The sequence below is a fragment of the Chiloscyllium punctatum genome, chromosome 10, assembly GCF_047496795.1.
Source record: "Chiloscyllium punctatum isolate Juve2018m chromosome 10, sChiPun1.3, whole genome shotgun sequence".
Classification (NCBI taxonomy): Eukaryota; Metazoa; Chordata; class Chondrichthyes; order Orectolobiformes; family Hemiscylliidae; genus Chiloscyllium; species Chiloscyllium punctatum.
This window is the reverse complement of record NC_092748.1, coordinates 74861645-74888735: the sequence shown is the minus strand read 5'-3', so window position 1 is coordinate 74888735 and position 27091 is coordinate 74861645. Positions and strand designations below refer to the sequence as shown.

The 27091-nt window shown below is 38.7% G+C and overlaps 1 protein-coding gene across 3 annotated transcripts in view; it reads left to right on the top strand.

Moving 5' to 3' along the window:
* Nucleotides 1-27091, top strand: part of lrp2a (low density lipoprotein receptor-related protein 2a) — a 346919-nt gene that overhangs the window by 96591 nt on the left and 223237 nt on the right. For all 3 annotated transcript variants that reach the window (XM_072579538.1, XM_072579537.1, XM_072579536.1), the window contains exons 8-18: nucleotides 3955-4101; nucleotides 6248-6364; nucleotides 7035-7163; nucleotides 13348-13517; nucleotides 14350-14573; nucleotides 15649-15858; nucleotides 18659-18861; nucleotides 21009-21149; nucleotides 25321-25524; nucleotides 26164-26356; nucleotides 26761-26886. In XM_072579538.1, coding sequence (XP_072435639.1) covers nucleotides 3955-4101; nucleotides 6248-6364; nucleotides 7035-7163; nucleotides 13348-13517; nucleotides 14350-14573; nucleotides 15649-15858; nucleotides 18659-18861; nucleotides 21009-21149; nucleotides 25321-25524; nucleotides 26164-26356; nucleotides 26761-26886 — 1864 coding nt within the window. The remainder of the gene's footprint in view (nucleotides 1-3954; nucleotides 4102-6247; nucleotides 6365-7034; nucleotides 7164-13347; nucleotides 13518-14349; nucleotides 14574-15648; nucleotides 15859-18658; nucleotides 18862-21008; nucleotides 21150-25320; nucleotides 25525-26163; nucleotides 26357-26760; nucleotides 26887-27091) is intronic.

Genomic DNA, 27091 nt, shown 5'->3' with positions numbered 1-27091 from the left:
ACCAGATCTGGACCTGGCCATCCCTTTACCTGCGAACATCTGCCTCCAATCAACTTTCGAAAGTTCTTGCCTAATACCGTCAAAATTGGCCTTTCTCCAATTTAGAACTTCATCTTTTAGATCTGGTTTATCCTTTTCCATCACGATCTTAAAACGAATAGAATTATGGTCGCTGGCCCCAAGTGCTCCCCCACTGACACCTCAGTCACCTGCCCTGCCTTATTTCCCAACAGTAGGTCAAATTTTGCACCTTTTCTAGTAGGTACATTCACATACTGAATCAGAAAATTGTCTTGTACGCATTTAAGAAATTCCTCTCCATCTAAACCTTTAACACTATGGCAGTCCCAGTTGATTTTTGGAAAGTTAAAATCCCCTACCATAACCACCCTATTATTCTTACAGATAGCTGAGATCTTCTTACAAGTTTGTTTCTCAATTTCCCTCTGACTATTGTGGGGTCTATAATACAATCCCAATAAGGTGATCATCCCTTTCTTATTTCTCAGTTCCACCCAAATAACTTCCCTGGATTTCTGGGAATCCCTCAGTATAGCTGTAATGCTATCCCTTATCAAAAATGCCACTCCCCCTCCTCTCTTGCCTCCCTATCTATCCTTCCTGTATCCTGGAACATTAAGCTGCCAGTCCTGCCCATCCCTGAGCCATGTTTCTGTAATTGCTATGATACCCCAGTCCCATGTTCCTAAGCATGTCCTGAGTTCATCTGCCTTTCCTGTTAAGCCCCTTGCATTGAAATACATACAGTTTAATTTAATAGTCCTACCTTTTCCCTGCCTGCCCTGACTGTTTGATTCACTTCTGTTCTCAATTGTACCAGTCTCAGATTGATCTCTTTCCTCACTATCTCCCTGGGTCCCACCTTCCTACCCTCCCCCCCCCCCCCCCCGCCCCAATCTCACTAGTTTAAATCCTCCCAAGCAGTTCTAGCAAATTTCCCTGGCAGTGTCTTAATCCCCTTCCAATTTAGGTGCAATCCGTCCTTCTTGTACAGGTCACGTCTACCCCAAAAGAGATTCCAATGATCCAAAAATGTGCATCCTTCTCCCATACACCAGCTCCTCAGCCATGCATTCGTCTGCTCTATCCTCCTATTCCTGCCCTCACTAGCTCGTAGCACTGGGACTAATCCAGATATTACTACCCTTGAGGACCTCCTTTTTAAATATCTGCCTAACTCTCTGTCATCTCCCATCAGAATCTCAACCTTTTCCCTTCCTATATTGTTGGTTCCAATGTGGACAATGACCTCTTGCTGGCCCCTCTCCCCCGTGAGAACATTCTGCACCCTCTCTGAGACATCATTGATCCAGGCATAAGGAAACAACATACCATTCTGCTTTTTCTCTGCTGGCCACAGAAACGTCTGTCTGTACCTCGGACTATAGAACCCCTAACACAATTGATCTCTTGGAAGCCGACGTACCCCTCGTTGCATTAGAGCCAGTCTCAATACCAGAAACTTGGCTGTTTGTGCTACGTTCCCCTGAGAATCCAACATCCCCTACGTTTTCCAAAACAGCATACCTGTTTGAAATGGGTATATCCACAAAAGACTCCTGCCCTAGGTGCCGACTTCTCTTACCCTTTCTGGAGTTAACCCATCTATGTGACTGTATCTGAGACTTCCCCCCTTCCTATAACTGCCATCCATCACATACTGTTGCTGTTGCAAATTCCTCATCGCTTCTATCTGTCTCTCCAACTGATCCACTTGATCTGATAAGATTCACATCCAACAGCATTTACGGAAGATATAATCCGCAGTAACCCTTAAACTCTCTTTAAACTCCCACATCTGACAAGAAGTACATATCACTGCAAAGGCCATTTTTGCTCCTTCACAATCTACAGACCCAGAAATTAACACCGTCTTATTCCGCTACAAACACTGCACCAGGTTAAATTAATAGCAATGGCTTATATTTTAAGTTTAATCAAGAGACTTATCTCCAAAAACATATAATCAAGAAAGAACCCACTGTACTCAGTAATACAGCCTTTCTCTTGGACAGACTTAAAACAACAATTAACTTAGCTGATTCTGTGCTGTGAACTTCGCCCAAACCAGTTCCTCCAAGATTAGTTGTGAAATTCACTGTTTGTTAATTTTCCCAGATGCACTCTGAAGTCCAGTGATACATGAATTCAAAAACAGCAAAGGCAGTAACTGTGCAGGTTTTCTCTCTCTCTCTTTCTCTCTCTCTCTCTCTCTCTCTCTCTCTCTCTCTCTCTCTCTCTGTCCCTCTCTCCTGCACAGCCCTCACCATGTACTTCCTTTGTCTGCTCTTCTCCCTTTTTAAAACTGCTGTTGTTTTGACTTTTTTTTCCAAAGTTCCGAAGCAATGCAACAACATACAAAACAGTGATTGCTGCTCCTGGAATTTGAGGAAATCACCTCCAGCACCTAAAGTACCTCAAAAGAAAGGAGCAGCTCTTACAGCCAGAAATTTTTCCCGTCCTCCATCTTGGATTACCCAGAATCCTTTTAGATTAACATTGGATACAATCCTGGGGAAGTAACCCTGGATGCTAACTATGAAGATTTGAGAAAAGTGGTGCCAGGATAATAACAAGAAGCTGCATCAGGATGGCTCCCTGCATTCCAGCTGCCTGGAATATTTTATAACAGCAGGCAGAGACATAAATTGACTTTTGCATCATGGAGGTGGAAAATCATTTAGATCTCATTGGGGGACAGTAAGAATGGATTGCCAGTGCTGTCCCAGCAGCTGATCAGCTTCTGCCATGTGGACAGGCTGTCATTGTACTGGAGAAAGTGAGGACTGCAGATGCTGGAGATCAGAGTGAAGAAAGTGGTGCTGGAAAAGTACAGCAGGTCAGGCAGCATCCAAGGAGCAGGAGAATCAACATTTTGGGCATAAACCCTTCATCAGGAAATTATATTGGAGGCAAACACTCTGTAGCAGTCTAGCAGGCAGTTAGAACCAGAGGCTCCATTCCCAATGCTTTATCCAGAGACATTCTCTAAATCTGAGGGGCTTGTCTGCTCACTTGCCATTTAGTTTCATCCTTATCTGACCCCTACTGGTTTCATCAGTACTCCTCTCTCCTGGTGAGCATAACTGTGGCTTCAGAGTTATCAGTTGTCTGGGCAGAGAATATTTTAAGTACAGGATTGGATATGCTTGCTCTGCCAAAGCTGGGCAGCCACAAATGGGTGCTGTGTTCCCTTTCCATGGGTTATCCTGGTGCCAGAGTTGACATCTCACAGCAGGTCACTTCATCCCTTGCCAATGCTTTTTGGGTTCCTCAAAAACTCCATCCTTGATCTCTTGACTCCAGGTTACTCTTAATTTCAGCAGGACCCATGAAATGAAATTAACCTGTACTGATTGATCTCTGAGTTCCAAATGGGACAAGGAAATTCCTGACTTGAGTCTAGAATTCTGAGATGAGCAAAATGCCATGATAAAAAGCTGTAATTCTGAAAATCTGCAATTTCAAAAAAAATTGTGCTGGCAAGTTGTGAAGCAAATGAATTGGATATTGTATCTATACTGGCACAGTGAATGTATTCATTTTGTAGTGATTGCAACGAGGTCAGCCATATGGACTTCATTGAATATGAGTTCCCTGACTGGGGCTGTTAATCTAGTCCAATCAGGGAAACCTGGCTGACAGATATAAACAGGAATGTCAGAGATTTTATTCACTCTGAGCGAACTGGATCCTTCATGTGTAAGTAAAGGGATGACTTGGTGATGGGAGACCAGCCTCTGCAAAGTTATTTCACATGTATCTCCAGCTTTCTTCTTTGGAGTTTGATGCATTTGAGTTTGTTTTTCAGGCTCAGCCTAACTTACATAGTGTATTTTTAGGTGGTTCAAATGGTTGCTCAAAACAAAACATGTTTCATGTTGTGGCCCAGCAGATTTTACAAATATATTTCTATTTATATTTTCTGACCAGAAAGGAGGCAACAGAAAGACTGCTTACCAGGAGAATGGCCTTGTCCAAATTCCTGGGAATGTATCCCTGTGGACAAGCTGTGCGATCAGATCAACGATTGTTCCTTTGGTGAAGATGAAACAAACATCACGACAGGAAACAATTGCAGTGAGTAGTCTGAAGACATGGGGGAAATATTCATCCTTACCATCTGGGCATTAAGCTGATTACAGTTTTCAAGACTACAATCATACTTCAGAAGTTCACAATCAGGTCAAAGAAATAGGATTAGGGATAAGCCTTTCTGGACATTGAGCCTGTTCCATCAGTCAATAAGATCATGGCTAATGTGGTTACAACCTTCTCTTCACCTTTCTGCCTATATCAAATTCAATTGCTTTTGTAACCATTAGATGATTTTTCTTGCTAAATTACTTGCATATCTTCATGGCCACAAGCTTGGATGATGATTTAATTTGGCACCATTTTACAGCTATTTCTCAGAATTCAGTTCCTCACTAGATATTATTTTGCGTAGAACAGTGTTTCTCAATCAGCAGTATGTGTCCTGGTGGGCCAACTAAGTCCAATGACAGGTTTCTCGCTAATAACTCAATCATTAACTTGTTCTGGGTTTTACAATTTGGCAATAAAAATCAATGCAATTTGTAATGTACTTCAATATTTCCACGGATGACTAATACAATGCTAAAACACGCGTAAATATAAAAATACACTCCTCGGAAAAAGTGAGGTTTTGTTTTTCTCCTGGAGGTAACGGGAGTTTTTGATGAAATAGTGCATAAGTGTAAAAGTTGAGAACTGCTGGCACAGGCAAATTTTAAGCTAACTTAACTGTAATGGTCTGGATTAAGGAGGGACAAACCCATGAAACTTTTATTCCTAATGCTTGTACAGTAACTTATCCTGGAATGCTATTGAAAATATCATTAGGTTTGCTTGTTCTGTCCTCTACTTGTGTTTAGCTTGTCAATATTCACTCATGTTTGAAAAGTAGTCACTGGGTGAGGTTTTGTCTGGTAACTGCAGCTTGTGGAACTATATTCTAATAAGTACTTTCAAAAACAAAGGGGAGGGAGGGAAATTGGAGACTCAATGATTTTAATTTAGATTGCCTCATGTCTGAAAAAAGTTTCTGCCAAAAGTATTCTGTCTGTCATTTTAATATTAAATCAGCATTTTACAGAATAAATCCATTGTTCAAGCTTGGTTCTTGCTTTTGCAGATTTTATGCAAGGTGTTACCTTCTAGATAGTAATCCTCAGTTCTTTAGAAATCTAGCAGATGTTTGTACGAAGTAATGTTCCATGCTCTGCCAGTACATTATAAAAATGAATCTTACACATTTTACTATCCATGTAGCTAACTACTAAAACTTCTCTGAATTTCCTGGGCATTAATGGAAAGAACTGAGGTCAAGATTTTAGGCTTTAAGACTATTACTATAACAAACAAAATATAATTAACATAAGCTAACCATCACTAATATTTAGGCAACTAAAACATCAAACTGAAAAAAAGGCTTGTTTTGCATTAGCCAGCTAACATGAAAATAAATATGTCTTTATTCTACAATCCTGGCAGATATGTAACATTAATGTTAAGTTCCAGGTTCATTCCAGCTCTTCAGCAACCTCACTTCTCTTTGCCTTGCCAGATCAAATCTTTCAGTGTCTTTTGATAACCATTTCACTCAGCCTGAATATTCCAGAACCAACTTTCACCATAAAGACCCATCTCACAAATCTTTGTTTCTTAAATCTCCAAAGATGTACTGCCATTTTGTTTTGAATGGGTGATCAGTGCCTAATTTTGTTTGGTTCTAACACCAAAGTCTTCACAGTGGTGGCCGTTTTTATTATATTCTCTCTGTCAGTCTTTTTCTCCAAAAGGTAGTTGTCTCTCTTTTTATTTTCAGATGTTAAGACTATCCTTAATTTTCAACATGCTTTAGTTTAAGTTTCTTTCCCCATGGCAACCAAATCACATGGGAATGTCTCCAAGCAAAGGTTTAGTAGATTCACTTTTCCCACTCATCCAGATAATTTTGCTTTACCTTAAATTCAACTTTTAAAAACATAATATTTTGTAAAGTTCAATGTCCATAATAAGGGTTAGGAAAGTTTAATTTGCAAAATAAATACAAGATCACAGGTTTTAATTTCGAAGAAAATCTTGGAAGATGTAAGGGAATTTAACCACCTGATTACACTATTACCAGCATGTTTGTATTTTTGGTTTTATTCAATTTAAAGTCTCCCTTAAATCATGTAATATGTTTATCTCCTTTTAGGTGTAATCAACTGTGCTGCTTTGAGCTGTGAATATGCCTGTCATGCTTCCCCATCGGGGGGAGTTTGTTATTGTCCTTTGGGATTTGTCGTGAGCACTGATGGCCGTTCCTGTATTGGTGAGTGTTGCAAGTATTCCAGAATGTTTTCATTATTCTGTCTGACATCAATGATACTGTTTATGCTAGGATTCAAGGACAATTAAATGCTTTTAAATTAACAAGGTTTTAAAACCAATTGGCTAATCATCTGGTGTGAAAGGCAAAGTCTATCAATGGTGATTCTTGCAGAATAGTTTATTAGTGTGACAAGGGTGTCCACTTAATATGAGCACATGTGTGGCTCAAAAGTGGAGGAAAATAGCAAAATGTGATGGAGCTAGCAAGGTATAAGGTGAGGTGATGCTGGGAAAGTTGCACATAACGCTGAAGTCCCATTTATATGTGGCTAAAGAAAACTGCAAAGTGTTTACATTTTTGCGAGATTTGAACACAGCACATGATTGCACTTCCATCTGGCCCCTTTTAGCTCATTGAATGATCTAATAAGCTTTTATTCAGCATTTTAGCTTCTGCTGTTCTTGGTCAAGTTGAAAGGAGCTCCCAATCTGAGAATTTCCTCCCTGGCATATTGTTATTATTGTTTGCAGTGGCCAGGTCTCACAGAAATTTATGCTTGGATGACCAGGACTCTGATCTAATTCGTATTCTGCCTATCTTAGTCCCATCTTAACTCTGATAGGAGTGAGCCAAAAGAAATTGAATTCTTTTCTGCTCTCTCTTCATTTAGATTTTAATGAATGTAATGTGTGGGGAGCTTGTGACCAGCTGTGTGAAGACCGAATTGGAAGTCATGCATGTTCCTGTGTCCAGGGATATGTTCTAGAGCATCACAAGCACTGCCGAGCAAATCCCTCATGTAAGTTTTAAGCGTAAGCTTCTTATTTATTCTTTTAATCAATGCCTCTTCCTTTCAATGTCAAGTAGGAGAAACAAATGATCTTGCTTTTACTAAGTACCTTCCACAACCAATGAAGTGCCTCTGAATTGCTGTCACTGTTGTAGGAAAGGGAAATGCAGCAATTTGGACATACAAAAGAAAAAGAACAATGTAAATGCCCAGGTAACCTGCTTTAGCATTGTTTCAGGGATAAATAATAGCTAAGACACTAGGAGAACTCTCTTGCTATTCTTTGAATGGTGTCTTGAGATCTTTTTAGTCTAAGCCTGAGGCCCTAGTTTTCACTCCTAGATTAGGTACACAAAGATAGGAACATTTCCAGCTCCACAAACCCAAGCTTTAAAAATGATCGCCCAAGCTCCACAGTTTTGGTCTAGTGATATTGGGCTGGATCGTTAGTTGGTTGATTGCTGGTAAAGCAGGAAGAGCTGAGGATGCTGCTGGATTCTGAGGTGGGCAGTACCAAAAGCCTCCATTGGGCTTCACTGTTGTGTCCAAAAATAAAAGAATAAAACATAAAGCATTCCTCCAACTCTTGCACCACATTTCCTGCTCAAATCCTTCAGCCCTGACTCCACATGCCCTGCTCAAATCCTCCAACCTCACTTCACAAAGCCTGCTCAAATCCTCCAACCTCACTGTACATACCCTGCTGAAATCCTCAATCTCTCACTCCAAATGCCCTGCTGAAATCCTCAATCTCTCACTCCAAATGTCCTGCTTAAATCCTCAATCCCTCACTCCACATACCCTGCTCAAATCTTCAATCCCTCACTCCACATACCCTGCTCAAATCCTCAATCCCTCACTCCAAATATCCTGCTCAAATCCTCAATCTCTCACTCCAAATATCCTGCTCAATTCCTCAATCCCTCACTTCAAATATCCTGCTCAGATCCTCAATCCCTCACTTCAAATATCCTGCTCAAATCCTCAATCCCTCACTCCAAATTCCCTGCTCAAATCCTCAATCCCTCACTCCAAATACCCTGATCAAATCCTCAAACTCCCAAGCTCCAGCCAAGCCATCTAATGCCCTCTAATCATTTTTAATGGCCATTTCTACGCTACCTTCTTCATTTCTACCCATCCCTCAGTACCATATATGCTTCTCTACCAATGTACTCTGTAGTCTTGAAATCTCCCATCCTAGGGAAAAGACTATAACCAAAAGCCAAACACTTTTTTAACCGTCATGTCTCTAAGTGATGCAAACTTTGAAGAATTCTGTATCTGCACCGCCAGGTCCCTCTGTTTTACAATACCACCTCAGCCCCTACATTATTTGTACTCCATCTGCCATTTTCAGCTGTTTGATCAAGATCCCTTTGTAAGCTTAGAAAACCTTCTTCACTGTCTGAAATACCACCAATTTTTAACCATGCCTTCTATATTTTTATCTAAATCATTTGTATAAATGACAAATAAAAGCGGACCCTTAACCAATTCCTGTGGAACACCACAAGTGACAGGCCTCCAGTCTGAAAAGCAACCCTCCACCACCACTGTCTCTCTCCTGCCATTAAGCCAATTATGTGTCCAATTGACAAGTTCACCCTGAATTCAATGTGACCTAACTTGACTAGTTAGTCTACCATGCAGAACCTCTTCAAAGGCTTTTCTAAAGTCCAAGTAAATAATGTCTGTTGCTCTGCCCCCATCAATCTTTCTGGTAACCTCCTTAAAAAACTCAATCAAGTTTGTGAGACATGATTTTCCTCACACAAAACCATGCTGACTTTCCAGAACCAATTTTTGCGTCTCTAAATGTCCATAAATCCTACCCTTTTTTGATCTCCTCCAACAATTTACCGACAAGCGGTCAGAACTCATAGGTCTGTAATTTCCCGGTTTCTCCTTAACAACTTTCTAAAACAAAGACACAACATCAGCCACTATCCAGCCATCAGGCATCTCATCTGTAGTTATAGATTATACAAAAATTTCTGCAAGGGGTCCTCACAATTTTGTCCTTTAATTCCCACAATGGTCTGGGGTACATTAGATCAGATCCTGAAGCATTATCCACCTTTATATTTTCTAAGACCTTCCGAACTTCCTCTTTTGAAATTCTAAATGTGTTTAAACCATCAAAGTTTATTTCTCTGCATTCTCTACACTCCATTTCTTTCTCCACAGTAAAAACTGATGTAAAATATTCATTTAGTATTTATCCTATCTCCTGGGGTTCAATCCAAAGATGACCTACTTGATCTTTAAGAAGCTTTACCCTCTCTCCAGTTACCCTCTTGCTTTTAATATATTTATAGAGTCACTTTGGATTATCCTTAACCTTATCTGCCAATGCTATCTCATATTCCACCTTTGTGTTCCTGATTTTTTTCTTAAGAATGCTCCTTGTATTAATTAAGAGATTCAATTGAACCAAATTGTCTATATCTAAAATACGATTCTCTTTTATTCTTGACTAGAACCTCAATATCTTTATTCATCCATTGTTCCTTAATCTTACCAGCCTTACTCTTCACTCTAACTTGAACAAAATGCCTCTGAACTCATCATCACAATCTGGAAAGCCTCCCATTTGTTAGTCATCCATTTACTTGCAAACAGTCTACTCCAGTCAACTTTTGAAACTTCTTGTCTCATACCATTAAAATTTGCCTAACTTCAATTAAAAAAAGTTCCAAGGAAGCCTTATCTTTTTCCACACCATTTCAAATCCAATGGATGAATTTTTAAAAATTGCATGGACAGATCTGGAAGACTTTAAACAGGAAATTACTATATTATAATTACTATTTCATTACTGAATTTCAGATCTCAATCTTGGATTTAAGTTTAACAATCAACGCAGTGTTTAATACAATAACATCCGCTGTATTTTCCCTTCATTTAATATTTTCTGAACTTATCTGGCTGTAAGCAAGAAATTCCATATTCATTTGCAATAAATATATCACTGTGGTGATTTAATTTTTCCTCATTCTCAATGAGTTGAATATTCCTTTGTTGACAAAGGTAAACTGGTTATTTCACCTTTCCACCCTCCTTCTCAAACCCCACTCTTGTAGCCTTTAATACCCCTAGACTTGCAGCTTTGGATGTTTATTCATGCTACCCTGTATTGTCATCCAGATTTTGGATTCCAACATGTGCTGTATCTTGGAGGGATTGAAAGACCATGCATGATTTCTACTTATCTCCTCTATTCTGCTATCTTGCAGTTTTGTGGAAGAAATAACACTGAAAAAAATACATATACCTTTGCAGTGATTGCAGACCAGTTGGATGTTATAATGTGAATACCTTTCTTATTGCTGAAAGTTGCTGGTTCATCTTCTTATGCCTTGCTGATGATATGAATGCATAAGGAAAGCCAGCCATCTTTATATCATGATGATACATAGTTCCTTGAAAGTGACATCAGGTAGACAAGGCATTTGGCATGCTTGCCTTCATCAGTCAGAGCTTTGAGTACAGGAGTTAGGATGTCATGATACAGTTGTAGAAGACATTGATAAGGCCACGTTTGGAGTACTGCATACAATTATATTTTCCATGCTATATGGAAGGATGTTATTAAACTGGAAAGAGTGCAAAAAGGTTAAAAAGTGTAACCAAGACTGGAAGAATTTCAGTTATAAGGAGAGGCTGGATATGCTGGGACATTTTTCACTGGAGCAGAGTAGGCTGAAGTATGAATTTATTGAGGTATATGAAATCATGAGGGGCATAAATAAAATTAATAGTCAATATCTTTTCCCCGGGAGGGAAGTCCAAAACTAGAGGGCATAGGTTTAAAGTGTGAGGGAAAAGATTTAAAAGAAACCTGAGGGGCAGTGTTTTCACACAGAGGGTGGTGCATACAGTCTATTCTTTTATAACACAATAGAAGCTTCTGCCAAACTGCATGCAAGCAGGACTTGCTGACTTCTTCCAAACTTGAAGAATATTGTCCTCATTATTCCCTTAGCAGCTGCAATCAGCTTCCTGAATGTGCACCTTAAATAATAAGCTTTAAAAGCTGCTATTGCACCCTGGTGCATAGGTTGAATGAGAGAGGTTATCTTTGGAGGTAGGAGAAAGTGAGGACTGCAGATGCTGGAGATCAGAGTCGAGAGTGTGGTGCTGGGAAAACATAGCAGGTCAGGCAGCATTGGAGGAGCAGGAGAATTGACATTTCAGGCATAAGCTGATCAGGGGCTTATGCCCGAAACGTTGATTCTCCTGCTCCTCAGATGCTGCCTGATCTGCTGTGCTTTTCGAGCACCACACTATCTTTGGAGGTAAAAATAGCACTTTGATGTTTTTAGAAAGCTCACGAGTGGTGCAAGAGTGGCTTGGTGTATTGTCCAGAATGAGGAGAATCTTGAAATCCAAAACATTTCTCCTGCAATAATTTCTAAAAGCACCCTCGAAAATGTCAACATTAAGGTCAGAAAAAATTTGCCCCATCATCAACTCTCTTTTGCTTGACCTGAAATAAACACCGTGGTAAGGCAGAGTGGAACACCAACACAGGTTTAAGCTTTAAGTCTCCACCAGCACTGACACCCAACTACACAGTCATACAATCCTTTGTGACCTTAAAAACTGGAGCGTGTGCTTCATTCTTAGAAATGAGGATTCTGGATAGCATTCACTTCCAGTCTAAACCTGTCTCATCCAAACTGAATATTTGATCTAAGGTATAGCCTTCTTCCTCAATCACCACGGGAGAAAATGACAGTGCACATTCCTCATCGGCACTGGCAGCTTCACCACATTACATTATGAAAAGTGTAGTGGTTCTTAAATCCAGCAAACCAACCACTACTCGCACTGAAGGCAGGCACATCTGCAGAATTTTCTGTTTTTTACCTTAGGTATTCATAAATTTATAAGGCGTTCTGTTTTATGGTGAGAAATGTGGTTCTGGATTGCTTTTGCCATTGATCTTCTATCTCCACGCTTAGAAGCCACTCCATCTCCTCAAGTTCCTTTGTTCATGATCTCACAGACTTGCTAGCATGCAGACTTGTTCAGGATCGAGCAACAGGATTGAAAATGACTGAGTAGAGCCACTGTATCCTTCAGGAAGCACTTCACCACAAAGCATGCGAGCCATATGACGTCAACGCGAGTCCAGTCCTCAGCTCAACGTGATACCTAATGCTGGGGATGGAACTGTGTCATAGCTAATGGGAGTTTGCGTTTAAAAAAAAAATTCCCCAATTCACCAATCGCGTTACAGCCAAATTATACTGATAAAACGCGTTTTATAGGAGAACGACCTGTATATGAAACAAGCTATCAGAGGAAGAGGTAGAGGCGGGCACAGTTACAGCATTTAAAAGATATTTGGACAGGTATGTATTTAGGAAAGGTTTAGCGGGATATGGGTGAAACACAAGCAAATGGGACTAGTTCAGTTTAAGAAACCAGATCGACATGGGCAAGTTGGGACGAAGGGCCTGTAAGATTCTAAATGGAAAATAAAAATTTATAAGAAACACTGCAGACTTTTATAACAGCCATGTGAAACTTTTACAATAAAATTAAAACTTAGAATTCACATCTTGTGTTTTTGACTTGCTGGATATAATTCACATTACTTTGGTTATTTGAATGGGTTTTATTTTCCTTTTTGTATTAGCAGCAACTGTTTCTGCTGTTGACTGTCAGATTAATGAATTGAATGTAATACTCACATAGAACTGTTCATGTCTGTGTTATTTCAATAAGTTCCAAAAAGTCTGCAGATGATTATTAGCAAATGACCAGTTTAAATGACAAAAGCAACAATACAGTATTTTAAGTCGACTTTAATGTAAGTGAAGTTCTCAGAGATATTTTGATTAGCAATAAAATCACAAGGAAAAATGAATACGTTGGAACATAGAATTGAACTAGCAAGTACTCAGACACCCTATTTATTGAACTTAAACAACCCCTTCAAATGAATCAATAGCAATTTTTAGTTTAGGAAGAACATAACTGCACATTTTCTGTTGCGTTGTATAGAGTCTGTGTACAGATGCTTATTAAAAATTGACAACATATTGCAACATCTGTGAATACGGCTATGGTCATGACACAATAAAAATAAAGCATTATTTCTTAAGTTTGTATTAGCATAGCTGAAAAATATTTTGGAACCCTTCAAGCATTTAATATAAAACTATTTCCTGCCTTTTAGCTGGAATTCCATCCATTATCTTCTCAAATGGTCGCGATTTGCTGATTGGTGATGTTCATGGAAGGAATGTACGGATTCTTGTACGGTCTCGCAATCGTGGCATTGTTGTTGGTGTGGATTTCCACTACTATCTGGGCAAAATCTTTTGGACAGATACTATTCAGAATAAGGTCGGTAACCTTTCCAAAGGTGGGCACAGAATCAATATCTTGGGAAATATGAACTTGTGTTGAAAGCTTTTTAACACCATGCATATTGTGTTTCTAAATTCTGATTTCCCAAAGGTATTTCACTGTTGGTAACCTGTTGCTAGTCTCGTCACATTTACCTGATTAAACTTTCTACATTCCAAATAAAATACGTTGTTGAATATGGAAATTATGAAGGTGACAATGAGTTCCTGCAGACAATTGCAAAGTGCTGAAAAATTCAAACCTGAAAAAGACTAGCTGTCCTGAGCATCCTTGCACCTAACCCAACTAAATCTTTTACTGGCCTTTTTTGCTAAGCATGCAGTGAACCTTTCCTCACTTATCACAACTACAGTGTGGGAGGATGAATTCTTTGAAGAGTACCCACTTTGATGCCAATTACACAAAGCAACTCAGCCATCTAGTAATTAGAGGAGTTGCATTGGCTGCAAATGGACTATAAAAGCATCAAGAGAAACACCGCTCAATCTAATAGTCCTGCAGCCAAAGAATTATGGGGCTGGTTTACAAAAGACACTTGTATATGTTTGTAAATATCCACTATCCACACCTATTACCCAATAAGACTCTGATGGGTCAGTTTAAACTTCTAATGAGAAATAACTGAGTAATAGCATCCAAAACTACAAATCTTCTCAATACAGAAAGCTATCTATTAAATATATTTAATGTACATGTATTCTGTGTTTCTCTTTGACATTAAACTAAATATAAAGTTGGTACAAATTAATCAAAATAATTTGAAAGGCTTATATTTAGGATATTTAACTTGGTTTTCTTGTTTTATCAGCTGTTCTCTGTAGATCACAGTGGCTCGAGAATCCAACAAATTTTGAATGTTTCCATTGACACTCCTGAAAACATAGCTGTGGACTGGGTAAACAATAAGTTGTATGTGGTGGAGACAAGCATTAGCCGAATTGAAGTAGTAGATCTGAATGGAAGTAATCGGATTACACTCATTGCAGAAAACCTGGGAAACCCTCGAGGCATTGCTGTTGACCCCACTGTAGGGTAAGAGCCAATATAATTATTTAGTATTCTGAAACAAATCCTGCTACTTATTTGACTTTGGAAAGTGACCAAATAGGTTGCATTAACCTGGTTTGCTTCCATAATTACAGCTGCAGTGGTGAGGCCAGTTAATGTTTATACTGACTTAATGAACTTGAAGTGGATCCTGGCTTTCTGAGCTCTGTAGCAATTTTCATTTCCGAAATGGTCAGTCAAAATTGAACTGAGGTATCTTAATTCTTGTAATACTAGATGTTGAATTTCCCTTGGGCACTAACAGATCTGCTAACAAGTGCCTATAAATGTCAGGCAGTCAACATGAAGTCAATGGCATCAGTTCTGTCTCTGAATCATAATGTTGGGGATTCAAGTTCCCTTTCAGAGATTTGAGCACTTGTGCCCAAGTTTTCATCTTACTAAGAGACTCTGTATTATGGCAAAAATGGTGGAAGTAGCCTGAAGTTTAAACTTCACACGGCTAGGCCATGCTTTGTGCACTTGCATTTTATGATGACAACTGACCTATTCACCAGCTGCTCCCAGTGAAATGGGATTTTGGCATCCCTGTAGCATGCACATTAAACCTGCTAAGAATGGGTTTAATCATTGTGGTTTTATTTCGATAGGCAGGTTACCCCTTAGGAAAGATGAGATGCTCTTATTAATATGATGCTGGATTGCCTTTGCAGGGGATGGGGTTGGGTTGGGTGGTGAGGAGTGAGGTGGACAGGTATCCTATGGAATTATTAGCTTCATGGAGCCAGGACTTCTTCCACCTCTTGTACCCAACCTGGGAATGAAGAATGGAGCTGTAATCTAGATAAATACTTCTGTGCAATACTGAAAAACTATAGTACTGTCAGAGGTGGCAAGGTTAAACTAAAACCCTGTGGGGTTCTCAAGTGGATGCATCATATTCTTTGGCATTATTCAAATAAATTTGCTCTTCCTAAGATAATTTGATATACATTTGATAATATTAATAAAATAAAATGAAATTAGATCAAGTAACAGATAAAATTGATAACTTTGCATTGTAACAAATAGCTTAAAATATCAATTTCTCAATTTCCAGCTACTTATTCTTCTCTGACTGGAATGATATTATTTCTGGAGAACCCAAACTAGAGCGATCCTTTATGGATGGAACTCACCGCTTTGAACTAGTCAAGACAAAGCTAGGATGGCCTGCTGGAATAACACTGGACATCATAACAAAAAGAGTTTATTGGGTTGACAGCCGTTATGACTATATTGAGACTGTAACATATGATGGACTTGAAAGGTAAATGTGTCAAGAACAATTTATTGACTGTCTTTGTTTATTAGATCCAACTGTTTGGAAATGCCTTAAAAAGCTGGTGTTTTCCTTACATTCAACTCCTATTTGTATTAGGTTTATCGGGAATATTTCAGGTCTACCATGTTCTAAGTACAACCGTATCACTGTTGCATATTTTGTATGTGCTGAACTATAGAAACAGAAGTATTAAATAAATGTAAAAATCTCCTCTGTACCAGAATTGTCACTCCTATTTTCACAGAACTTGAGCAGTAACTATTTTCAGATTTGCTTTTACTGTGAAGGTGGTTGGTGCAGAAACTTCAAGGTTGTGGAACTTGGCAAACGCCATCTATAAGATTAATTAAAAATAGCACCATGCTGAAAAAGAGGCACTTCAAAAGTTTCAAGTTTTAAGATCAAATATTGGAGTTAATTTTTGACGTATCTAGTAACCACAAGTTTAGTATAGTGGCTGCTTAATTTATTTAATGAAAAAAGAAAAAGATGAACAAATGATTTGATTTATTTATTGTCACATGTATCTTGTTACAAAAATGTATGTATAATGTGGTTCTGCTTTGACCAGCTTCTTTAAGAATAAATTGTTGTTTCTTTTGCTGAGAAAAACTAGAGTAACCGGGAAATTATGGTGGGGTGAAGGGTGCGTGTGTAGTGGGAGGTGGCTGTAGGTGGACAGAGGAGCAGGGTACTTTCTGCTGTTTGGTGTTATAGTTGAGGTATAATATGATGCATGTAAAACACAATGATGTGACTGCACAAATGAGTGTCATCATTGAGAGAGGACACCAGTCTAGAATGAGCATGTAAAAAGAGAGGTCTTAGACAGTATTGTAGGGAGCTCTGTTTTATAATCAATGATGTTCTGACATAAACAAAAAAAAGTTCCAGTGTATAACGTGTTGAAGACCCTTGCTTAGAGATAAGGAGTACTCAGCTTTCTGGACAGCATATGTGAAAATCAATGTGTCGGTAGCAAGGTATATTTGTTGGCGGTCAATCATTTCAGTCACAGGACATCTCTGTAGGAATCCCTTAGAATAATGTCGTAAACCCAAACATCATCTCCCTCCATCGTGCAGTCATAAATGGCAATGTTCACTGCTGATTGCATAATGTTCATTTAGCAGAAGGTAATGGACTGGAGAATCTTGGACTGTAGTTGTTTGCACATAATGTCCCTGTAGCTGTTTGCTTCTTATTTCTAAGTAAGGCTTTTAATACCTTATACATTGTAACAATTCTTTATTTGCATCTATACATCAGATCATGATGAATATAAATTTCATATTATATTTCTTTATCCATAAAAAGCATTACAATCTATCATACATATTAATATACATTGTAGTCCCAATATTTTTGGTTGAGCAAGGGAAAGGAGTTAATGTGTTTGTGAAACTACTTTCATTTTGGCACTTTAAACTAGCTCTGTATACTCAATGTTTCAATTGGACACTTCAACATTTTCCATGCCCTGTATGGGACCCAGACTTAGAATAGACAGTTCTCTTCAATTCCAACATTGCACTTAAAGATGCAAGAATACAGTTTTGCTGTGGGCAGATAGTCTTTAAATGATTGCTGCAAATGCTGCAATTACAAATCTTGCTGCTTACTTAATGCTGATGAACCTGAATTTGTGTCTTCTGTGAGCATGGTGTGACTGTTACTAAGTACATATATATACTGATGCTTGTACAGCTGTTCTGTTACCTTCATTAAATAAACAAGAGGGAGAAGGAAGTCTGAGGACCTGAAATGTTAACTCTGATTTCTGTCCACAAATGCTGCCAGACTTGCTGCGCTTTTCTAGCAATTTCTGTTTTTGTTGTTGAAGGGAAAGGATATTCCCTGTGAAATTAAATCTATTTGCAGGTTTTGTACATGAATTCTTGTAATTAACTCCTCCTAGATACAGTGGAAACTCTTTCGAAAGTACTCCCCCAATCTTTAAACAGGAAAGTTGTATTAATTTTATATTTAGTCCCTAATAGTCTCACTTGATGAGTTTGTAAATTGTTTTCCATTTTTGCCAAATTTTGAACAATACTGTGTGATTCATCTGCAATAGGCGCTACAGAAGCAGGTGACAACGAGGGAGGGCACTAGGTAGGGCGTTTGAACAGACTGTCTCTGGAGGAAATGTTATCTTGCTTAGAAAGAGAACTCCTAGAGAGAGCGAGAGACAGACAAAGGATTTCCTCAACCAGATGTGAACTACATGCTTAGCTGCATTCAGATACTTGTCCTAGATTAAGCTTAATTATTTTCATATTTGTAAAGACCTAATGCAACTGGCATAAAGAATTCCTGCATCATGGACTTAAGAACATCTATATACTTACAACTTAGTTTATAGATCTGAAGTCATTCAAACTGAATTGAGACTGGTGAAATCTATTTCATTTCAGGCATTTAGACTGGCCAGAAAGGGCTTCGTTCCCATTATTTGGAATTTGAATCCTGTTACCAGAAATTTCAGGTCATGTGCCACCCAACTCCTTTATTTCTAATGATCTTGTTGAATATTGCAGTTGCATCCATTGCGTTTGAATTTAATTTCAGTGGGGGAGGCCCTCTTGTGGCAGAGTGGTAGTGTCCTTACAGAGGACCAGGTAGCCCAGGTTCAAGTCCCACCTGCTCCAGAGGTGTGTAATATCATCTCTGGACATGTTGATTAGGAAAAATAGGTACACATTCGACAGGATACATTCTTTATAAATACAGATGTCTGGCAGTTTTTTGCCAGTGGCTTATGTTTTGTCTTGCTTTTCCACAGAAAAACTATTGTTAGTGGAGGTGCTGCTATTCCCCATCCTTTTGGAATAACTAATTTTGAGGATAAATTATATTATACTGATTGGACAAAGATGGCACTTATGAGAGCCAATAAGTCTGCAGAAAACAACCCACAAATTCTCCATCAATCTTCTTTGAGACCATTTGGAGTCACAGTTTATCATGCATTCAGACAGCCATTTGGTAAGTTTAATTACATTACATAGATGCTGAAGAATAGTTGATTTACATACTCTAATGCATGGTTGAAAGTGAAGCAGTAGATTTTAGTGCACAAGCTATAACTGAATTTTAAAAACTTATAAAAATCAATTGGTTTCACTTTAATTCCACTTGTGGAGCTTCACACAATGCATAGCAAATTGCCACAGAAATTAACTTGATGTGAACAATTTGAAGTTATTTATATTGTCATCATCCTATTGTATCTGCTGGGAATTGTGCTAAAAGCTCAATTTATTGATAAACAAATTAAAAATACACTGAATTTCCAAAAAAAAAAATTTTTTTTCATTTTTTTGTTTGAAAAACATTATATTAAAAGTATTTGCACTTGTTTATCTTTATTAAAGCTCCTTAAAATCTACTCTTTGACACCATTTTTGTTTGTCTGTTTTAATGTCTCTTTCTATGACGTGTTATAAATCTTGCATGATTAAGCTCCTATGGGGTCCCTTGGAATGGTTTGCTATATTAAAGGCTCCAAAGAAATGCAAATTGTTGAAGGTGGATTAATTTAGTTGGGACTTGTGACCAGCAATTATTTTAAAAGGCCTCCACCTCAGCACAGAAGCATAACACCTTAAATTATTGGAAAAGGATATTTCATCTGTCATATCTGTTCTTTGAAAGAACTTTGCTGTTTAGTTCCACAACATCTTCCCATAATTCTGCAAATTACTCCTCATCAGGTAAATAACCACTTCTGTTTTAAAGTTCCATTGGTGTCTGATTCCACTACACTCTCAGTTACTATATTTTCAATCTCAACAATCTGTGCATAAAGCAATTACTCCTCATTTCCTCAGTGATTGTGCCAATTATTAAGGCTGTGATCTCTGGCTATCAATCCAATTACGAGAGCCAGAGATTTCTCCTTACAAAATGCTCTGCAATTTTGTAAAACTCCACATTTTCTCTTAACTTTCTAAGTTTAAATGGGAACAATCTCAGTTTTTCCAATTTTTGCTTTACAAAATAGAACTTTCACATCTCTGATATCATCCTGATAAATCTCTATCCTGTCTAGGTGTGGGATGGCTCTCTTGTATTTATATTCAATGCCCACCTTACAAAGCTTTGTGGCCAAATGCTTCCTTAATTATCTTATCAATATATCTTTCCCCCTTTAGAATGGTGTTGATATATGTTCTGGTTCCTCTGTTTTTGTAGCCAATCAGGACAGTCAGTCTTCACATTGTTGTTTTCGAACTACTGCACATTTACCGATGCTAAATTGCATCTGCCAGTCATTTCAAAAGTCTGCATATGTCATACTAAAGTCTGCTATAAAATGCTCCATGTTTGCTACATTGTCAATTTTTATATCATCCACAACTTTGAAATTGTACACATGCTATTCAGTTCGAGGTGATAACTTAATAACAAGGAAAGCATGTTCTTTTTTCTCTTATCTCCTTCAAAAGTGAAACAAATGCTAATCTATACCTTGTATTTATAGCAAACTGAAAAAAGAACTTTTATAGCAACTATGCATTTGATTATTTTATATCTGGATTGATATTTGGAATACAGAAGATTTAGAATGCTGCTGCTTTCAAATCAAATATAATTGATGCATGCAATAGATTTTTCAGAGATCAAAGTTACCCAATTGTTAGTTAGCAGTTGCATTTTTTTGTTAATTCATCAGCCTTTGCTAATCCATGGATTTTTGTAGATATTTACTTGATTTTTTTTACATATTTTAGTTCACTTAATATAAAACTTGCAACAAGTTTGCTTAGAATTGTTAGGACTTCCTATCAGGTGAGCAAATGTATTTTATGTAGATAGGAGGAATAAGATTGACACTTCCCTATCCCTGAACTGGGAGACCCGAGTTCAAGCTCCACCTGCTCCAGCAGTGTGTAATAAAAGTTCTGAACTGGTTGATTAGAAAAAAAAAGGTTTTAACTATCATTTGTCAACTGAGTGTTTTTCAGCCATATTATAATTAGGCAACATGACCTCCTGTGATTGATAAAGTACAGTAGTTGACTCCATACTGTTTGAACACCATTTGTACCCTGCAATGTAATATGAACAGCATGGCATTTCCTTTAAAAATACTTAAATTTGATTTTTTATTTTGTATGCACACATTTTAGTGAGAAATCCATGTGGCAGGAATAATGGTGCATGTGATCATATCTGCATCCTTAGCCATGCAACTGACAATGATGGCCTGGGTTTCCGATGTCGGTGCAGACTGGGTTTTGATCTTCACCATGATGGGAAACATTGCTACGGTATGAGAATGGTCCTAAAATTCTTTTACTTTTTGAGGAGAAGTTTTAGGATAATCTGTACAAGTTTCCATTGAAATATTCTTGTCTGTTGCATATTTACATGTACCTTCATTAACTTCCTAGTATTTCAGAATTTTGTATGAATTTGACAATTAATGATATAGTAAGAGATATCATTGTGTGAAGAAAGTCAGAGAAATGACTCTGTCAGATCAAAGGCATATCACATCAAAAAATATCACGACTAAAGAAGTGCTGTCAGGAACGGAAGAATAAGCTTTTACAACCACAAAGCATATTAGAGCAAGGATTTGTAATTTTTGATATGAGGAAATGGGTCAGTCAATTTGCACACGATGAATTACATTATCAAATAAAATTGTTTTAGTGAGCAAAGTTTCCCAGGCTCTGAATGAACTGGATTATGGTGATCATGTGTGATTTGAGTTTGGCCCTTCACAAGGCTGAAGGATTCAATAACAAGAGGTCACGCTTTCAAGGTGAAAAGTGGAAAGTTTAAGGGGGATACACACGGCAAGTACTTCACACAGAGGGTGGTGGATGTTTGGAATGCATTGCCAGCAGAGGTGGTAGAGGCGGGCACGGTAGATTCATTTAAGATGCGTCTGGATAAATGCATGAGTAGGTGGGGAGCAGAGGGATTCAGATGCTTAGGAATTGACCAACAGGTTTAGACAGTACATTTGGATCGGCTCAGGCTTGGAGGGCCGAAGGGCCTGTTCCTGGGCTGTAAATTCTTTGTTCTTCTTTGTTGTATAGAGACCAAAATGTCGCATTTCCAATCTCGTCCCAGACATTGTGATGAGCCTGTCATTAGTGAGATGTGTCATGCCTATTTGTGGGGTTAATTGTTTATTATCACCTTCATTATTACTTAATATTGCCTGGTTATGATACATTCTCCCATTCTTCAACCCACCAGATAGAAGCTAGACACTGAGGATTCCCAGTATGAAAGCCACAATGGGTATCTGGCAACTCTAGTTCACAACTTGCTCCTTTGGGCATCTGTCTTGGACACCCAGCACCAGTGTCTCAAAGCACACTGCATGGGCAACAACCATTTGCACGTTACGTCCAAGAGCACTGGCATCTGACACACACCTACCTTCCTACCTTCATTGCACACCTTAAATCAACTTACAGTATATTTCTGCATTTCAGTGCTGCATTTTGGATTAAGTCAGCATGTTTATGTGCAGGTACAGGCATCCAGCTCCTGGGTTGTAGTAGGGCGCATCTCGAGTATGTTCACTTGCTCTCTTAGTGCTCATTCACTTGGATCATACTTGGATGCTCACAGCATCACTGCCTTACCATTTTGCACTTTGCCAGCTCAGTTAGAAACTACAGGATGAAGGAACTTCTGTCTTGTTTTGCTGATACAAATCAAGGTAGCAAGTCTTGGTTGTCTGTAGTCATCAGTTAATTGGGTGCACATGTTACTATATAGCCAGTCTCTCACCAGCACCATCTGCCAGCAGTCTATGTGGCAAACACACTGCATGTGCTTTTAGAAAATGGCCATGTCTCACAGTCAAAGGGGAGTAGTCCTCAGTCAAGTCACAGAGTCAGAGAGCTGCACAGCATGGAAACAGGCCCTTTAGTCCAACTTATCCATGCTGGCCAGAAAGCCTAAAATAATCTCGTCCTATTTGCTAGCATTTGACCCATATCCCTTGAAACACTTCCCATTCATATACCCTTCCAGATGCCTTTTAAATGTTGTAACTGTACCAGCCTCCTTTGGCAACTCATTCCACGCACGCACCACCCTCTGCATGAAAGAAGTTGCCCCTTAGGTCCCTTTTTAAACCTTGCTCTCTCACCTTAAATCTATGCCCTTTAGTTTTGGACTCCCCCACTCCAGGGAAAATATGCCCCTCATGATTTTATAAACTTCTATAAGGCCACCCCTCAACCTCTGATGTTCCAGGGAAAATAGCCCCAGCCTATTCAGTTTCTCCTTATAACTCAAATCCTCCAACCCTGGCAACATCTTTGTAAATCTTTTCTGAATCCTTTCAAGTTTCACAACATCCTTCCTATAACAGAGAGACCAGAATTGCACTTTTGTATTCCAAAAGTAGCTTAACCAGGGTCTTGTACTGCTGCAACATAACCTCCCAACTCATATATTCAATGCGCTGACCAATAAAGGCAAGCATACCAAACAGCTTCTTCACTATGCTGATCACCTAGGATACTGTTTTCAAGGAATGATGAACCTGCACTCCAAGGTCTCTTTGTTCAGCAACACTTTCCAGGGCCTTACCAGTAAATGTATAGGTCCTACTCTGATGTGCCTTTCCAAAATGCAGCACCTCACATTTATCTAAATTAATGTCCCTCTGCCACTCTTCAGCCCATTGGCCCATCTGATTATGGTCCCATTGTACTCTAAGGTAACCTTTTTCACTGTCCACTACACTTTCCATTTTGGTGTCATCTGCAAACTTACGAACTATACCTCCTATGTTCACATCCAAATCATTTATAAAAATGACAAAAAAGCAGTGGATCCAGCACCAATCCTTGTAGCACATTGCTGATCACAGGCCTCCAGTCCGAAAAGCAACCTTCCACGACCACCATCTGTCTTCTACCTATGAGCCAGATCTTTATCCAAATGGCTAGTTCTCCCTGTAATCCATATGATCTATAACCTTGCTAACCATTCTATCGTGAGAATCCTTGTCAAATGCTTTACTGAAGTCCATATGGATCATGCCCATCACTCTGCCTTCATTAATCCTCTTCAGTTCCTTCTTCAAAAAACTCAATCAAGTCAAATGAGACAACCCTTAATTCAGAGGATCTTGGCACTGTAAGTCAAGTGTATCCTCTGATATCTACCTAGCAGCTTGGGCACAGTTAGTTGGCTGCTTGGTGAGATCATGTTCAGGATTCTCTCCTAATAGAGAATGAGGGGATGAATATTGGATATTTCATCACCTATTTAGGCACTTTCTGCCCATTATGGGTCATTTCCTCATAAAATGAAGGTGAGGAAGTGATTGAATGTGATGAAAGTGGGTGGCGCAGCTGTTATCCTTGGTGCAATTGGGGAATGATGGGGTATTCAGAATGAATGTGTAGACAGGCATGGTATTGTGGGGGAGGGACAAGGTGGGGTGAGAACAAGTGAGAGAAGATGCTACATGCAGTATTGAGAGGGGTGGAGCATGTGCATTGGTGCGAGATGGGTGCAGAAGCAAGAATAGAGTGAGTGTGAGGTAGCAGTGAGAAGATGGCGGCATATACTCTAGCTGAGCAGAGAAGGTCATTTACTTTCTGCCTACTGTTTGGTGTTCTGCCGGACAGTTGACCTGGCAGGCAGTGATGGGTATTTTTGTCCATGGAGAATTGGACTAGCATCAAGCAAGTTGGATGCTATAATGGCATGGTGCAAAATTAATGATATGAATTTGGGATAATAACATGAGAAAATTTGCTAATCCTTGCAGAAAGAAACTTCCACAAAACTTGACAAAATTATACTTAACCAAATTCTGGTGAGATTTAGCCCTGTATGTTCATTCAATGATAAATGTTTAAGAGATTGAAATAGTGAGGTCAGTCTGGTGCTCACATTCCCTGGCAGAAGAATGGATAAAAGAGAAGGCTAGAACACTAGAATTCCCTCCCTAACCTCATTGTGAATGTACCTGCATCACATGAACTTAGGAGTTGATGAAGGCAGCTCCCACCTACTTCTCAAGGGTATCTAGGGATGGGGAATAAATGCTGGACAACCAGCAAAGCTCATTCCCAAGAGTGAATGCAAAGAGTATCTGAAGTAACTGATCTACTGTTCCTTTTAAGTATAGCTTTGCATAGTACCAGGGGTTTGAATGTCAAACTCTTTCGCTTCATCATTGCTCCTCTCTTACATCTTTCCCTTTTAGTTTATTGCTGCTGTTTCTTCTATTCGGCAATCACCTTCTTTGTCCCTTCCCCTTCTGGCTCCTGGAATTTCTTGCTCTACTCTGATTTAGTCTCATTATTTCCCTCCATCATTTTCGCTGCCATCTCCTCTATTCACCTACTTTTGTTCAGTTTTTGTCTCTATTCTACTATTCTGCTCAGTTTGAATTGGGTATGTTGCATTTAATCAGATTTTGAACAGTTTATGTTCTATCTTCTGCAGCCGTGACCCAGTTCCTACTATTTTCATCCCAGTTGGCTGTTCGTGGAATTCCTTTCAATATCTCCACTCAGAAAGATATCATCTTGCCTGTGACAGCAAGCCCCTCTTACTTTGTGGGACTTGATTTTGATGCAGCAGAGCAGTCAATCTTTTTCTCTGATACAAGGACAGATCTGATCTATAAACAGAAAATTGACGGAACAGGTAATGAGTAACAAGATCAATGTAAATATTCAACAATAAATAGTCATAGCAGTGGTAATTTTACAGATGTAAATGTGAAAAATATTGCACAGTGAGGGATTTTTATTGTTTTGCAGGTGTATAATTTCTATTTGTGCCTTATTTGTTAATTAAATCTTTTTTTTATTATTTTATGTTAGAAACAATCTCATCTTGCTATCCTCTTAGATTTTTACTTAAGAATAATTTCATAGCTAGAAGTAAATATCCTAATATTTGTAAGTTTACCAACTTCACCCTCAAAAGATTAATGATATATTTTAATGCAATCAACAAATAAACTTGGTGCACTTATCTATCTTCAACAACTATGGTTGAGAGTGGGCTCTGCCTAATTCAGGAATGCTTTGCTGTGGAATTCCTTTTACAGCATTTGGAGTAGATAGTTTTTAAAAAATAGCCATGGTGATTGTATGAATCAGCTCAAGGCTCTGGATTTGAAGTTATTTGGATCATTCCCTCTTTCTCTTCATTCCTATTCTTACTTTTGCGCTCTCTTGCTACATCTCATGCAAGAGCCTGATATAGACATTTGTAGCTGTTTGTGATCAACTCTGAGAGTTAAAGTGAATAATGCTTGGTTTTCTTTCTGATATATAGACCGGGAAATCCTAGTTGCCAATAGAGTGGATGGAGTAGAAGATCTGGCTTTCGATTGGATTTCAAAAAATCTTTACTGGACCGATGCACGTTACAGCAGCATTTCTGTTCTGCGCCTAGCTGATAAATCCAGGAGAGCAATTGTTGAGAACTTGAACAATCCTAGATCCATTGTTGTGCATCCATTGATGGGGTAAATAAAGTAAAAAGGCAGTATTGATAGTTTTCTCCCTGTTAAGTGGGCGATATATTGGTTCAGTGGTTAGTACTGCTCCCTCACAGCGTCAGGGACCCAGATATATTTGGTGATTATTTGTGTGGAACTTGCATGTTTTCTCCATATCTGTGTGGGTTTTCTCCATGTGCTCTAGTTTCCTCCCAGTGTTCAGGGATGTGCAGGTTAGGTGGATAAGCCATGGTAAATGAGAGGTTATGGGGATAGGGTGGGGAGCTGGGTCTGGATGGGGTGCTCCTTGAAAGGTCTACAAAACATCATGGGTGGAATTTTGGGTAATGTTTATTGGCTAAGTTGGAGCTTCATTTAACTACAGTACAATCCATAATTGTTGGATTTACCACTTCAATACCTATTTACAGATATATCTTCTGGACAGACTGGTACAGACCAGCAAAGATCATGAGAGCCTGGAGTGATGGGTCAAATGCAATGGCAATAGTCAATACAACACTGGGCTGGCCAAATGGTCTTGCCATTGACTGGAGGTAAGGCTAAGTTTACAGTTGTCAAAAGTAGTGGTTGTATGTTTTCTTACATTTACCAACAGTCAACAAATACTCAATTTGCACTTCAGATAGTGTTTATGTTTGTACTGAATTTTTCATGATTTCAGAAAATGAATATGAACATTGTCTTGAAAACAAATTGATATGGTTTCTTCGATTAGGCATTATTACACCAATTACAGGT